The 13,575-nt window shown below is 44.5% G+C and overlaps 1 protein-coding gene and 1 long non-coding RNA gene across 4 annotated transcripts; one reads left to right on the forward strand and one right to left on the reverse strand.

Moving 5' to 3' along the window:
• Window positions 1–497: 497 nt before the first annotated feature.
• Window positions 498–2,356, reverse strand: LOC123065611 (uncharacterized). Its single transcript, XR_006431090.1, has 3 exons — window positions 2,286–2,356; window positions 1,998–2,185; window positions 498–1,865 (listed from the first exon to the last, which is right to left on the reverse strand). It is a non-coding gene; the product is annotated as an uncharacterized lncRNA (long non-coding RNA).
• Window positions 2,357–7,770: 5,414 nt separating this feature from the next.
• On the forward strand, window positions 7,771–9,939 carry LOC123065612 (uncharacterized). 3 transcript variants are annotated; one of them, XM_044488857.1, is made up of 4 exons: window positions 7,771–7,909; window positions 8,982–9,045; window positions 9,148–9,360; window positions 9,796–9,939. In XM_044488857.1, exons 1-3 carry the CDS (start codon window positions 7,824–7,826, stop codon window positions 9,331–9,333), a joined length of 336 nt encoding a protein of 111 aa, XP_044344792.1. In that variant the 5' UTR covers window positions 7,771–7,823; the 3' UTR covers window positions 9,334–9,360; window positions 9,796–9,939. The 3 variants fall into 3 exon arrangements, with proteins under 3 accessions (XP_044344792.1, XP_044344791.1, XP_044344793.1); XM_044488856.1 differs by lacking the exon at window positions 9,796–9,939 and having other exon boundaries at window positions 9,148–9,607; XM_044488858.1 differs by lacking the exon at window positions 9,796–9,939 and having other exon boundaries at window positions 7,785–7,909; window positions 8,988–9,045; window positions 9,148–9,607.
• Window positions 9,940–13,575: the final 3,636 nt, after the last annotated feature.

Below are 13,575 nucleotides of genomic sequence, written 5' to 3' on the forward strand. Positions count from 1 at the left end.
CACAGTTTTGTTCGAGCCTCGGCTCAGCTCAACTCCCCTCTGTTTCGGTTTCTCTGCCGGTCAGCGCGCGGCGCACGCCACCACGCAGGACACGCAGCCATGCCCTGTGCGTGCCGCCCGATCGGAGGTTTTTCTGTGGCCTGCTCGATCTGACAAGGGAAGTGAGTTCAGCTCGGCCTCTGCTGCAACTGTGGTCGGTACTCGTACAGGCCGAGCAACGCCCCAATACTTCGCCATAAAGTACGCGCAGTTGTGTAAAGATCACGGCATAGAAAACGTACGTGCAATTCCACCAGAATCGCCCATGCTATTGCCAGCTGCTGCTTTTGCCTCCAGCTCTGCCGGTGCTCATGAGCTCACTAGACCATATAGGCGCGCGTTACCGCGCCCGTCCATTTTAAAAGTAACAATAGAGTTGTTTGAAAAATGTTGAGTTGTCATAACATATCATAAAATTCATATGGTTCAAAATACTATCATATACCAAAATGCTCAAAAGGGAGATATAATTTATCCTGCACAATGTAATATACAGACTATAAATCAATCCTAATGTTTATGTTCCCTAAAAAGAATCTCATTTCTAAAAAAAGATTATTTTTGTACCAACAATCTAGCGTGTCGGCATATAAAGGGATTGCCTCCTTCTAAATCAGTAAAATGATGCATGGAGATCTCGCTGGAGCTTGCCTACATCATCATATGACCACATGACACTAATCCTTTTTCACTGTGGAAAAATGAACAATAGTGAAATGCAAATGCCAGCACATGGTGAATACTAAGATGAACTAACTCTTTGATGTCTTAAGGATATAAACCACCTATGCTCTATGTCGCTACAATGCTACCTCTGATCATCCCCGTGGCAGCTATAAAAGGCCCCAATCAAATTGTAAAGAAGGAAAGATAAGATAAACATCATAGAAGTAGAAAGAAACTGAGGCACATACATTCAATACAAAGGTTGCCAAGCCTATCAGTGAATATAGGCACCATAGCTTCTTATCTTGCCAAGGAAATAGAAACAAACACTTGAAACAGAGGAAATAAAAATTATTCATTATCAGAAAAAACCGGGAGGTTTCATACTTCATACCTTACGGTAGGGAAATACCTGACATTGGTTTTCTCAAAATTGTGCTTGGAGATTTGTGTTACTTCTTCCATGTTAAGTATTCTATGGTAAGTAAATCCAGTTCGTGGTGTCAAGAATATGGAGATCAAATGAACTGAGGTAGCATATGCACTGCAGAAAAGTATATATTTTTCTTGTCAGATCGAATAACATTCGGGAAAAGCAAACAGACCAAAAACAAGGAGCCGGTACAAACTGATGAGCTTTTGGGAGCCAGCATACACCATCCAGATCGGAAGCCAACGAACGAGCGAGACGATGAGCAGAGTCAGGCTGACGAACTGGCCGTCATGCCAAAAACTGGAGCAGACGCGTGTCGAGGAGGTTCTCATAGCCGCGCGGCGGACCTGGTTCGCAGCTGGTGTCGTGGAGGCATATGGAACAGTCCCAACGAAGTGGAGAGGAGCAGCGGGAGGCAGGATCTCCTTGGTACAGAACAATGGGGATGAGGACGGAAGCTAGCGATGGTGGGGATACCAATGATACAAATGAATCATGGTATAACTGAATCATAACTTTCTCTCCATCCACTTGAATCATAACTTACACTCCATCCGCTTGTGTTCTGGTCACCCATTTTCAACCAATAGTGTATATGTTGTAGCTCCAAATCCTGAATACGACATGACGTCTAAGCAGCAGATCAATAGTGTTGGATGGTCATTTATCCACATGTTGTGATTACTTTAGGTACCACGGACCTAATTAATCAAGCACATCGGACAACCTATAAACAAAAGAGATGGAAGATCATCTCATTATTTCTTGCAAAGTAAAATGAATAAACGATGAAGCAGATGCAGTACATGTAGTCATGTACGTAGATGTAGCACAATTGCAATATGATATTTGTGCTCACTTGATATCAACGCAGAAGAGCCGCACTGTCACCCCCATCCCATCATCGCCCGTATCATCTTGCCATCGCGACAACACTGTCACGCAGAGGAGGATGAAAAAACATCCCTCCGTTGCCCATCTGTGTCGGCATCTTTGGGAAGAGGGTGCCGACGGCCGCCGCAGCCGCAGCCGCGATGGACAAATACGCTGCAAGCCATGAAATAAAAAAAATAGTAAAAAAAAGGGCTGCAGAGGAAGAGTAGGGTGGGTAGAAGGAACCGGCGCAGAGGCGTTCTCGCAGGAGAACCTCGTCGACAGCAGAACGACGGCGTATCGAGGAGGATAGAACGGCGGCGCATTGAGGAGTATGAACCGGCGGCGCATCGAGGAGAGAAACTGCTCTGTTGTTGGGCAGGATATCAATGGACGTGAACGACATGGGCTGTTAGATGGGCTGTTCGAAAGACGTGGGCCTTGGAAGGCCTGGTTACGGAGAGGAAAACCAACTCGCTCCGTGGAGCAGCAGGCCGCTAGATGGTGCGTGCGGTGCGTGAGCGATCTGGGACGACCAGACTTATCGTGGATCGTAAATGTCAAGATGATATGTCGGCTCAGTCTTTCGTAGGTGCTCATAGGGGTGAGTGTATGCGCGTGTATATGAGCGCTTCTGTCGGTACTGATGCTCAAAAAAAAAGATCAAACGCTTCAGACAGTCAAATCGCTATGGAGGCTCGTGGCTAGCTGCGTTATACTGTTTCTCAATTTACCGTTGTGCATAAGACGTCCGAAAAAGTTTGTCTTAAGTTTGTCCCTCAAATGAATTAACTTGATGTTAGATACATTCATTTGAGGGACAAGGTTTTTCGGACGGAGGAAATATATATATTTATTTTTTTGCGAGGAGTGAAGACTTGCGTTTAGACATCTTCTGTCCTAAGCAAGATTTTCTCTTCCATAATTTTATTTCCAAATGTTAAAAAGCTAACCTTCACTGGGACGGATTTTCTCCGCAAACGCTCTGTGGCACGTCCGTTCTCCTCGCATGGATCCCGTTGTGTTCGCTGCAAAGGCATGCATGGTAATTTTTCTTCTGCAGATAATTTTCCATTGCTATAGCATGACAATTCTTCACTTTGCAGCGTGGCAAATTATGGGCATTTTATATGGTTCAAAATACTATCATATACCAAAATGCTCAAAAGGGAGATATAATTTATCCTGCACAATGTAATATACAGACTATAAATCAATCCTAATGTTTATGTTCCCTAAAAAGAATCTCATTTCTAAAAAAAGATTATTTTTGTACAACGCAACACATGCAATAATAGTATGAGGGATGAGCAAGAGAGGCTCAAATTACCAACAATCTAGCGTGTCGGCATATAAAGGGATTGCCTCCTTCTAAATCAGTAAAATGATGCATGGAGATCTCGCTGGAGCTTGCCTACATCATCATATGACCACATGACACTAATCCTTTTTCACTGTGGAAAAATGAACAATAGTGAAATGCAAATGCCAGCACATGGTGAATACTAAGATGAACTAACTCTTTGATGTCTTAAGGATATCACATGGTGTATATGAGCGCTTCTGTCGGTACTGATGCTCAAAAAAAAAGATCAAACGCTTCAGACAGTCAAATCGCTATGGAGGCTCGTGGCTAGCTGCGTTATACTGTTTCTCAATTTACCGTTGTGCATAAGACGTCCGAAAAAGTTTGTCCTAAGTTTGTCCCTCAAATGAATTAACTTGATGTTAGATACATTCATTTGAGGGACAAGGTTTTTCGGACGGAGAAAATATATATATTTATTTTTTTGCGAGGAGTGAAGACTTGCGTTTAGACATCTTCTGTCCTAAGCAAGATTTTCTCTTCCATAATTTTATTTCCAAATGTTAAAAAGCTAACCTTCACTGGGACGGATTTTCTCCGCAAACGCTCTGTGGCACGTCCGTTCTCCTCGCATGGATCCCGTTGTGTTCGCTGCAAAGGCATGCATGGTAATTTTTCTTCTGCAGATAATTTTCCATTGCTATAGCATGACAATTCTTCACTTTGCAGCGTGGCAAATTATGGGCATTTTATGGCAACTTCCTTCTGTTGTAGGATGACAAAATTTGTTCCATCAGTGAATCTCTTGTGCATATGCAATTTACTCTCCCGCAGCATGGCAAATTCCTAACAATGTTTCTGCTAGACTGGCAGAAATTTATTTTCAACATGGCAAATCTTTCGCAATAAGGGCATCTCCAAAAGAAGACCGGCAAATAGCTCTGGTAGCAGAAAAAGGACCTAATGTGAAGCTCATTAGTTCCAGTTTGTAATTGAACCGGCATTAATGTAATCATTAGTGCCGGTTCCAACGGCTAGGCGGGCGACGCTCGTTAGTACCGGTTCGTGGCGAACCTTTAAAGAGGTGGTGGCTCCAACCGGTACTAAAGGTCCCCCCTTTAGTTCGGGTTCGTGCCACCAACCGATACTAAAAGGGTGCGCTACCATCCGCAGTGCACAATATTTAGTCTCACCTTGCTAGTTGAGAGGAGCTCGCACCGGTTTATAAGCCCCGCCGCGGCTACCGTGTCGAGCTCCTCTCTAAGCAGGCCTTTGTGGGGCCTATTGCAAGTCTTCTGCCCTGTGGGCCCTACTGGGTCATACGGGCCTGCATCCTGGCCCAACTAGAGGTTGGGTTTCTAGTCGTATGGAGGCCGTGCCTGCCTAGTAGGTGGGCTGATTTAATATAGCCCCGTTTTCTACTAGTGGTATATGTCGTTTTTATGTTTGAACGTGGTCCGCGGACATGATGAGGGAGAAAGCTATCCAACCATTTTAATAGATTAATCCTTATTTGTTTGGTTGGGAGGAGAAAGATGAGAAGGGGACATGCATATATATAGAGAGAGAAAAGAGAGAAGGGCCACATGGTGGCTTTTTGTTGGTCAGGTGGATGTCCGAACACCGGTATAGCTCCCCATGTTCGTCTCAATTTTGTCGGAAAACGGACGTCCGAACCACTTCGTGGACTAATGGGGGTCTTCATTGGATGACAAAAGTTTCGACAAACAATCCGGACAACATAACCCAAACATATATCTATGCTTTGAGGGTCTCTCATGGAGATGCCCTAAGAGGACAAATATGCCCATTATGGCATGGCAATTTCCAAGTGTTTGCTAGAAGTGTTTTTGGGGAGACACTCCCTAATCATGTTGTTCACTCAAACAAGTTGCTCAAGTGACCTTTCTAAGAAAATGTTAGCGTATTGTTGGGGCGGCTCTTTTATTTATGAGAGGAGCTGGTGTGCATTATTGATTTATACTCCTTCCGTCCTAAAATAAGTATCGTGATTTTATATTAATTTTAATATAAAGATGTACAAAATTTAAAACATTTATTTTAGGATGGAGGACATAGTAACGAAAGGATGCGGTAATTGCCTTTGGCTTTTAGGTGCATATGCACCCATTGTCGAAATACACATTTCAAAAAGTTGAAAAATTTGGAACAAAAATCCCGCGTGTATATCCGGACATTTTATGTGCGTACACAAGCTTTCAGTGAAAAATGACTTTTTTTGTGGCTTGTGTAAAAAAGACAATTTCTGATGCTTCATTCTAACTATTCATGAGTCATTTCTTTATCTTTTTTACACAAGTCACAAAAAATGTCGTTTTTCACCGAAACATTGTGAACGCACATAAAATATCCGGATATACACGTGAAATTTTTGTTCCAGATTTTTTAACTTTCCGAAATGTGTATTTCGATAATGGGTGCATATGCACCTAGGAGCCAAAACGCCGCTCTCGGAATGAGGCGGTAATGAAAGGATCATGTGGCCGTAGGAGCCTTACATGCTGCCACAATCTAGGGAGGATACGATTTTTGCAACATTATCAGTTTCTTGACAAGTCAGATTTTCCTCAGTGTAACAGAATCAAATTCGACTTGCATTGATTTGTGCTAGTTCATTTCTGAAAAAAGGAGCACTTGGTCATTTGCAACCACAAAACAGAAGCCCATCAAATACTTGCGCTTTGTTATGAATAATAAAATAAACTAACCCGATACATGTTAAGACATAATACAAAAAAATACATGTAAAATATAAACAAAGAGAAAAAAAAGTTTTCTAAGAAAAAATGACTTAGTGACATTGTTATTACTCTTTAAATATGAAAATAAATACAAAATTTGCACACAATTTATACAGAAATTCCATTTTTCATAATATGCAAGAATAAACATATAATAGTGGATTTTATTTTGCAAAACGGAAGTTTTCTAATAATGAATGAATTATTAGCATTGGTATTATACTTAAAAATAAATAAAATAAAATAAAGACTAAATCAAATTAAAATAATAAAGTTTATAAGGAATAATGAAGTAGAACATTGGTATTACCCTTTAAGAAGAAAAAATAAATGAAAAAAAGAACTTAAAAAGTTTGCACACAACTTGCACTAAAATTGCACTTTTTGTAATATGTAAAGGACAATCATCCATAGTTTATTTTTTACACTCTAGTATAATTTACGCACATATTTATATAGCACTTGCTTGTATACTAACATACACACAGAACAAAAAATGACGTTTTCTAAGGAAATGATGAAAGAGTGGCGTTGGTGTTACTCCTTCAGAAGATGAAAATAAAATAAATAAAATAAATAATTACAAAATTTACACATAAATTGCATTATTTATAATATGCAAAAGCAAGCCTATAATAATGGATTTATTTTTGCAAAAAGTAGTCTTCTACTCCCTCCGTTCCTAAATACAAGTCTTTGTAGAGATTTCACTATAAACCATAGACGGATGTATATATATGCATTTTAAATGTAGATTCATTCCTTTTACTCCGTATGTAGTCCATCTAGTGGAATCTTCACAAAGACTTATATCTAGGAACGGAGGGAGTATTTAAGAAGGAATGAATAAGTGACACTGATATTGCCGTACAGAAGAAAGAAAAAGAAAAATAAAAATACAGAACTTTTTTTCAAGAAAGAATGAATTAATGGCTTTGACATTACCCCTTTAAAATAAATAAATTGAACAATAAACTGAAACCAATCTTGGACACAACTTTTGCATTGCAATTGTCACTTTCTTATAGTATGCAAATAATAAGTACTCCCTCCGTTCCTAAATATTTGTCTTTCTAGATATTTTAACAAGTGACTACATACGGAGCAAAATGAATGAATCTACACTTTAAAATATGTCTACATACATCCGTATGTGGTAGTCATTTAAAATGTCTATAAAGACAAATATTTAGGAACGGAGGGAGTATATTATAATGAAATTTATACACTCTAGTATAAATTACACACATATTGTATAGTACTTGCATGTGTACATTTACACCCACCCAACATCTAAACATACCCATAAAGAAAAAATGGTTAAAAATAAAAGGACAAAAAACAACAGCGAAAGCACATAAAATCTTAACAGGTGGGTAACAGGCTGCAAGCCCATTAAGAAATCAACTGACCCCAACAAGGGCAAGTGAAAATTTCAGCCTAAAAAGACATAAAACAACACATGAGGAAAAAGGGACAACACAAATCTTATCAAAAGATTCAACAGTTAGGAAATTGATTTTCCCAAATTTTAAAAATGTTCTCGATCTTTTTTCTGTGGGAGAACCGCATTGCATCCGCAACTGATGTGTTACTGAATTTATTGGGCCCCACTTATCAAAGAGGCAGTTTCCGGCCCAACAATGACACAGTCCGGCTCATGTTGTAGGTTATGTTTCGGGCCAACGAACAAGTATTTGTGGGCTCAGGCCTGCGAACCACCAAGTAGACTGGAAGTCGAGGCATGGCGGCGGAGGGAGCGGAGCTTGGTTCCCCGGCGCCGGCGCAGCCGCCGGCACCGAAGCGGCGGAAGATCGAACCGTCTCGGAGGTACCCACCGCGCATTTCCTCGCGACCCTTTCAATTATCCTCAGCATGATTGCCGCGTGCTTCCAACAACCCAATCTGGTGGATGATTTGCCTAATCCCTCACGATCGCGCTGCGCCGTCCTTCAGTTTTGGCAAGAAATCGCAAAGGTTCCGACCTTGGTTGTGGGGCGTGCCAGTGGTGGGGGGTGGCTACAGGTGTAGTGTTCTTTTAGGTAAAGATTCCGGACTGGCCTGCCGACTAGCTGATCCTGTCGCCGAGAATCGCTGTACGTTAGGTTTTGGTGTTCTTTGAAAGGGGCTTTGTAATGTGGCAATGTGCTTGTTTATCTATTTTCTGGCAAAAGTCTCGATATTCCCATGGGCCCTTGTTGATTGAGGCGAATATCGGGCCCTTTTGCATTTCTGTTCAGGACAGATAAATTTTCAGGCAATGTTTGGTATCGTCCACAATTGAGTGGGGAAGTGGGTAATTTGATGACAGAAAGAGTAGCTCTCATGTCCCAGTGGTGAATTCTTTGGGACGTTGTTCTATCACTCTTTCAATCAGGGTTCTGTTCATTCAATTCCTAAGCATGCACCATAATTGACAACGTGGTGCAGTCTATCTCACGTTCTATAGATCCTTTGTATATAGCTATTACAAGTCATTGCCGCCATTAAATCATTCCACCAAACTAGCCATTCAGTTAGTACTTTTACCTTGTGTGCCTGTATCTGTTTCTGGTTGTCAGTGTTTAGTTCAATGATATTATCAACCTGAATGCACTAGAAGGGTACCTCCTAAGTTGCCTGAATTGAGAATAACACCAACCGTATGCTAATTGATGACTTGATGCACTGAAAGTCACCATGAAAATATTTTGTACCATCAGAAAATTGTGCATTTGATCTCTTACTCCTTACCCATTCTTTTTTGCAATTCACTGTTGCTTTGCACTCGCTAGTTACCAAGAGCAGCGGTTTTGTTGCTGTTGACTACAGCAGCCATGCCTTGCTGCTGACTGTAATTTGTCATCGGTTTACTTTCTTGTCTAGTATGGTAAATATTTGTTTGTTGTGCTTTGGAACGCAGGAGCAGACCTCCTTCTCAAACTGCTATTGATAAGGACAAAGTGGCGGCATCATCCAATTCATCGGTATGCTCAAATTCCTGATACGTTGATTGGCAACTGATACCTTCTCTCCTCTTTCTTGATTTCTCCTAACATCCTTTCTTGATGTTAACACCACTTTTCCAGGTTTCAGGTACACCGCTAGCAAGAGTGGATCTCAACAAAGTTAGAGAGGCAAAGAGATTTGCTGTCCTTCAAGCACAGCACGAGGGATGCCTGGGAAGCTTCAAAAGCTTTGATTCTCTGTTTGGAAATTATCTTGTTCCTGTTACCCCAAGTGATGACTTCTTTGAGCAAATTGCAAAGGAGTGACCCAACAAATTTGACAGCCGTGAAGAGGTAGGATGATGATCCTGCTCTATCCTGCTACATGCCTCGACATTATTCCTGCTAGATTTACTAACAGAAAAATAGTGAAGATCTCGAGACAAAATGTATTTTATTTGGAAATTGAGGTTTTGTGCTTCAAATGAGAAACCGATTTTCATGCATGCTTGTAGATACACCCTACCTTGTAAGATCCCCACAGTATCAAAACGTAAAACTAATCCTTTTGCAGTGGTGTAAAAGAGTGACATTTTGGCAAGTATTCTATACCGTCATCTTATGTTTTTGAGTGGGACTTTTTCCCAGGCTAGGATACCCCATAGGATACCCCAGTAGACCAGTAGGATGTATATCTTCATGGGTATCATTTTATTCTTGTAGTCTTCCATTACCCAACCATCTTTCCAATTATTGATGTGGTTCTTTCTACCACTTCTTTCCTTCCAGCCAGTTCAACAAATATCTTGGTATCAAACAAGGCTAGTAAGTATGCTTGATTCTGAAGCCCACATTTCCCTGCAAGTACCAAAGAAGGAATGGGGAGACTGCTGTACTTGCCTTTAAGACTCCTTTTGCTAGATCTAAATTGTTAAAGTCTTAAAGTACTTCTTTGATTCATTCTTTTTTCGAAGCACTGGCAAGAGCTTTGCCATTCTATACAAATTTAATTAAGGAACCAAATGAAAAACAAGCACAACAGTTACACTACCTAGCTAAAACTAGGCAAAGACCACCGTTAATACGCTGAGTCATGACAACACAAGCAAGCCCAAAATCAACACATGTTGCAAACCCTACCAGTTGATGTCGTTCGCAAAGCCATCCTAATCACCCTTTCTTCACCAACTTTGACTCCAAGCAAGTAGTTGACGTCTCCAACAAGGTAACAACATATGAGGCTGTCACCATTGTCAACCCAAAAGCTAAACCCTAGCATTGACATCCGAGGTTGTCACCCTAAAACCTTGAGTGGCACAGATTTGCCTCGAGCAACACCCTATCACAGATCAAGCACTTGTCGCCGAACCGCATTGTGAAACCTTAGTAACTCTCACCCTTAGACTGGCTGCGCTGAGCCGCTTAAGAAGGTAAATGGGCCTTCTTCTGCTGTTTTTTTATGTTCGTCACAGAAGAAGTGGATAAGGCTTTAAAATAAGGCAAGTGGAGCATAGGAATATAGAAACTTGTGGCACTATTTAGCCATTTAATTCAAGAGTGAATTCCTATTTTACATCGAAAATTCGCGTTTGTGTGAAAATTCTCAGTTCAGGCAAGTGTGTGTGACACATTTTACCCCGTTTAGAGCATCTCCAATAGATGGTCCAAAATTTGGCGGTCCAAAACCGAAGAAGTAAAATTTGAACCACCAAAAAGTGCGTTTTGGAGCTCCGAAAAAAGCTCAACTCCAACCGATGGTCTAAATTGATGGTCCAAAAGAGCAACTCCAATAGATGGTCCAAAATGAAGATGTAAATTTCTTAAAATAACAAACTACTAGTCCATTCAACATAGTTCAAACATCAAATTCAACATAGTTTCATACATGAACTTCAACTACTACTTATTCAAACTACTAGATAAACTACTCCTCATCGTCGGAGCTGCGGAACTGCTCCTAGAACTCGTCCTTCTCCGGGTCGTCGCACCCCTCCTCCTCCTCCTCCTCCCCCTCCTCCTCCGAGAAGTCTGCCCAGTCCTCCTCGGAAGAGGACTCGATGGGGATCACCGTCGAGGGATCGGCCTCCTCCTCCTTCTTCTGCTCCGCCTCACGCTTCCAGTAGTGCTCCAGCTCAGCTTAGACGTACTCCGGGTGCTCCCAAGCAAACCTCGCCATCACCTCCTCGTTGGTCTCGTCGGCATTGACGACAACCGACGGCTTCTTCGTCGTCGTCTTCTTCGTCGTGATCTCCTTCATCTTGATGCCCTGCGACACAAGCATCTCCGCTTCCACCCGACTCTCGATCTCTGGGAAGTTGAGGTGCTCCCGAGGCCTCCCGGCACGCCACACCGCCACGTCGTAGGCACGCGCGGCCTCGTGGGCGAAGGGGTATGTGCCGATCCACCAACGCCTCCCGGCATCGGAGAACTCCACTCCCCAGTTACCGGAGGGCTTCTGCCTCACGCCGAAGAAGCCGGACTTGCCCTTCGACGTCTTCTTCGGCGCCATCGGAGAGCGGTGAGAGCGGTGGAGCGGCGGCGGCGTCCGGCCGGAGCGGTGGCGGACGGGTCCGGGCGGGGCGGAGCTGAGGGGCGGCGGACAGAGCGGGGCGGGCTGTGGAGCGGTGGCGGACGGAGCCGAGCGGGGCGGAGCTGCGGGGCGGTGGCGGACGGCGCCGGGTGGGGCGAAGCTGAGGGGCAGCGGACGGAGCGGGCGGACGAGGCGGCGACGCACGGGGCGGGTCGGAGCTATGGCGGGCGGGCCGGGGCCGGGCGGAGCTATGACGGGCGGGCCGGGGCCGGGCGGAGCTACGGCGGGCGGGTCGGGGCCGGGCGGAGCTACGGCGGGCGGGCCGGGACCGGGCGGAGCTATGGCGGCGGACAGGGCGGCGATGCACGGGGCGGGCCGGATCCGCGGTGGGCGGGCGGCGGGGCGGCGTGGAAACAGAGGCGGGCGGCGAGGCGGGGCCGGATTTTATGCGGGCGGTGTGCGGCGGGCGGCGGCGGGTTGTAGGGGCGGCGGCGGATGGGCGGGAGGTCGCGAGCGGGCGGGCGGGAAAGAAAATGAAGTGGCGGTTGGGCGTTCGCGGGCAACGGCTGGTTTTGGACCAGATGCATCTCGTGATGTATATTTGCACTGCGAGGTGTTGCGTTTTACATCATGAGGAGGCCGCGGTCCAATTTTTTTTTACATATGGACCGTTTGTTAAAGCTGCGTTTTTGACCTTAGACAATCTAAAAGTTAGTTACTTTTACATTTGGACCATCTATTGAAGATGCTGTTAGTATTTTCCTCAAAATTGATGATGACCGTGCATGCCACGCGTGTGGTTAATATTGCTTGTTTTTTCTCTCCGGGTTTTAGATGCTCCAACCGAACCCAGCCAGCCACGTCCAACCTGCACCTACCTGCTCGAGCCGCACCCGGACCTCCGTCGGCTCCCCGGACCTCCGCCCGCTCCTCATCAGTTGGAAAAGGCGTGGCCAGGTGCCTAGGTAGCATCTTCTTTTTCTTCTTCCGAATTTTTTTGGTAGCATCTTATACTGTATCATTGAAGCGCAAGACTGTATAGCACGTTACAGAAACGAAAAGCGACGAGACACAACGTGGGTTGCCCTGCCCTCTTGGTGGTTTACGGCGGCGCATCCACCAATCGGTCCATCGGCCACCCCCGTGCCCCATGCTGTTGTGCGGGTCGCCGCCGTTCCGCGTCTTGGCCACGCGACGCTGCCGCCGGCGATAGGGTGCGATCACCGAGGCGCTATTCTGTTTTGTAGCGGAGAGGGAGAGGAGCGGAGGCAATGGCTTGGTTGGCGCTTTCGCTCGCTGCCGCTGTTGACCCCACGGCGGAGCGCGACGCATTCTCCACCCGACGCTGCCTCGACACGTCTACCCACGCCGTCATCAGGCGTCATGGTCGCCTACTCGCGTCAGCCGCCCCTAGCAGTGGGCCCAATCCGCACGTGACCCCGTATCTTGCAGCCGCTTTCTCCTGCTCGCTTCCCCTTAGAGCATGGTTACTAGTGTAGCCGGCTGCCGGCTACAAAGAGATGCCATGTCACCTATAGTCTTAAGAAAAGCCTACTCATATAATAAGTTGGCTATATATTAGCTACTAATTAATGTGTGCATGTGAAAGGAGACATGTGATTGGGAGGGAGGAGCTTGCGCAGGCTGCATGTAAACTTTTACCTCGTTTGTGCTGCTGCAGCCGGGCTGCACATGTAGCGCCCGCTGCCCTCTCTCTCCTTCTTTCTCTTTCTTCCACCTAGGATTTTAATGACATGGCATCTGCTATAGCTTGCTGACTAGACCTTACTATACTTGCTCTTAAGGGCATGTACAATGGTGGCATATGAATACATATGCCCCATGACAAAAAGTAATTTGAGGCACCTATATTTATTTTTTCTCCCCAATGCAAGCTATCATTAGTAGGCCTCATTAAGAAATAGAAAATAAAGACTTTAGTACACATGCATCTCTACTTTTCACTTCAACCTTTTCAGCTTTTGTCATCGGACCATATTTTTTCTCTTCAAGCACCCACCTCCTGAAGAGGATCCCGC

Source organism: Triticum aestivum, chromosome 3B (assembly GCF_018294505.1).
Source record: "Triticum aestivum cultivar Chinese Spring chromosome 3B, IWGSC CS RefSeq v2.1, whole genome shotgun sequence".
Lineage (NCBI taxonomy): Eukaryota > Viridiplantae > Streptophyta > Magnoliopsida > Poales > Poaceae > Triticum > Triticum aestivum.

Bases quoted from the DNA above. Each gene is read 5' to 3' on its own strand.
- LOC123065612 (XM_044488857.1), top strand. From the start codon at position 7,824: ATGGCGGCGGAGGGAGCGGAGCTTGGTTCCCCGGCGCCGGCGCAGCCG. The intron at 7,910-8,981 runs GTACCCACCGCG...TTTGGAACGCAG, and splicing joins AAGATCGAACCGTCTCGGAG to GAGCAGACCTCCTTCTCAAA. The intron at 9,046-9,147 runs GTATGCTCAAAT...CCACTTTTCCAG, and splicing joins CGGCATCATCCAATTCATCG to GTTTCAGGTACACCGCTAGC.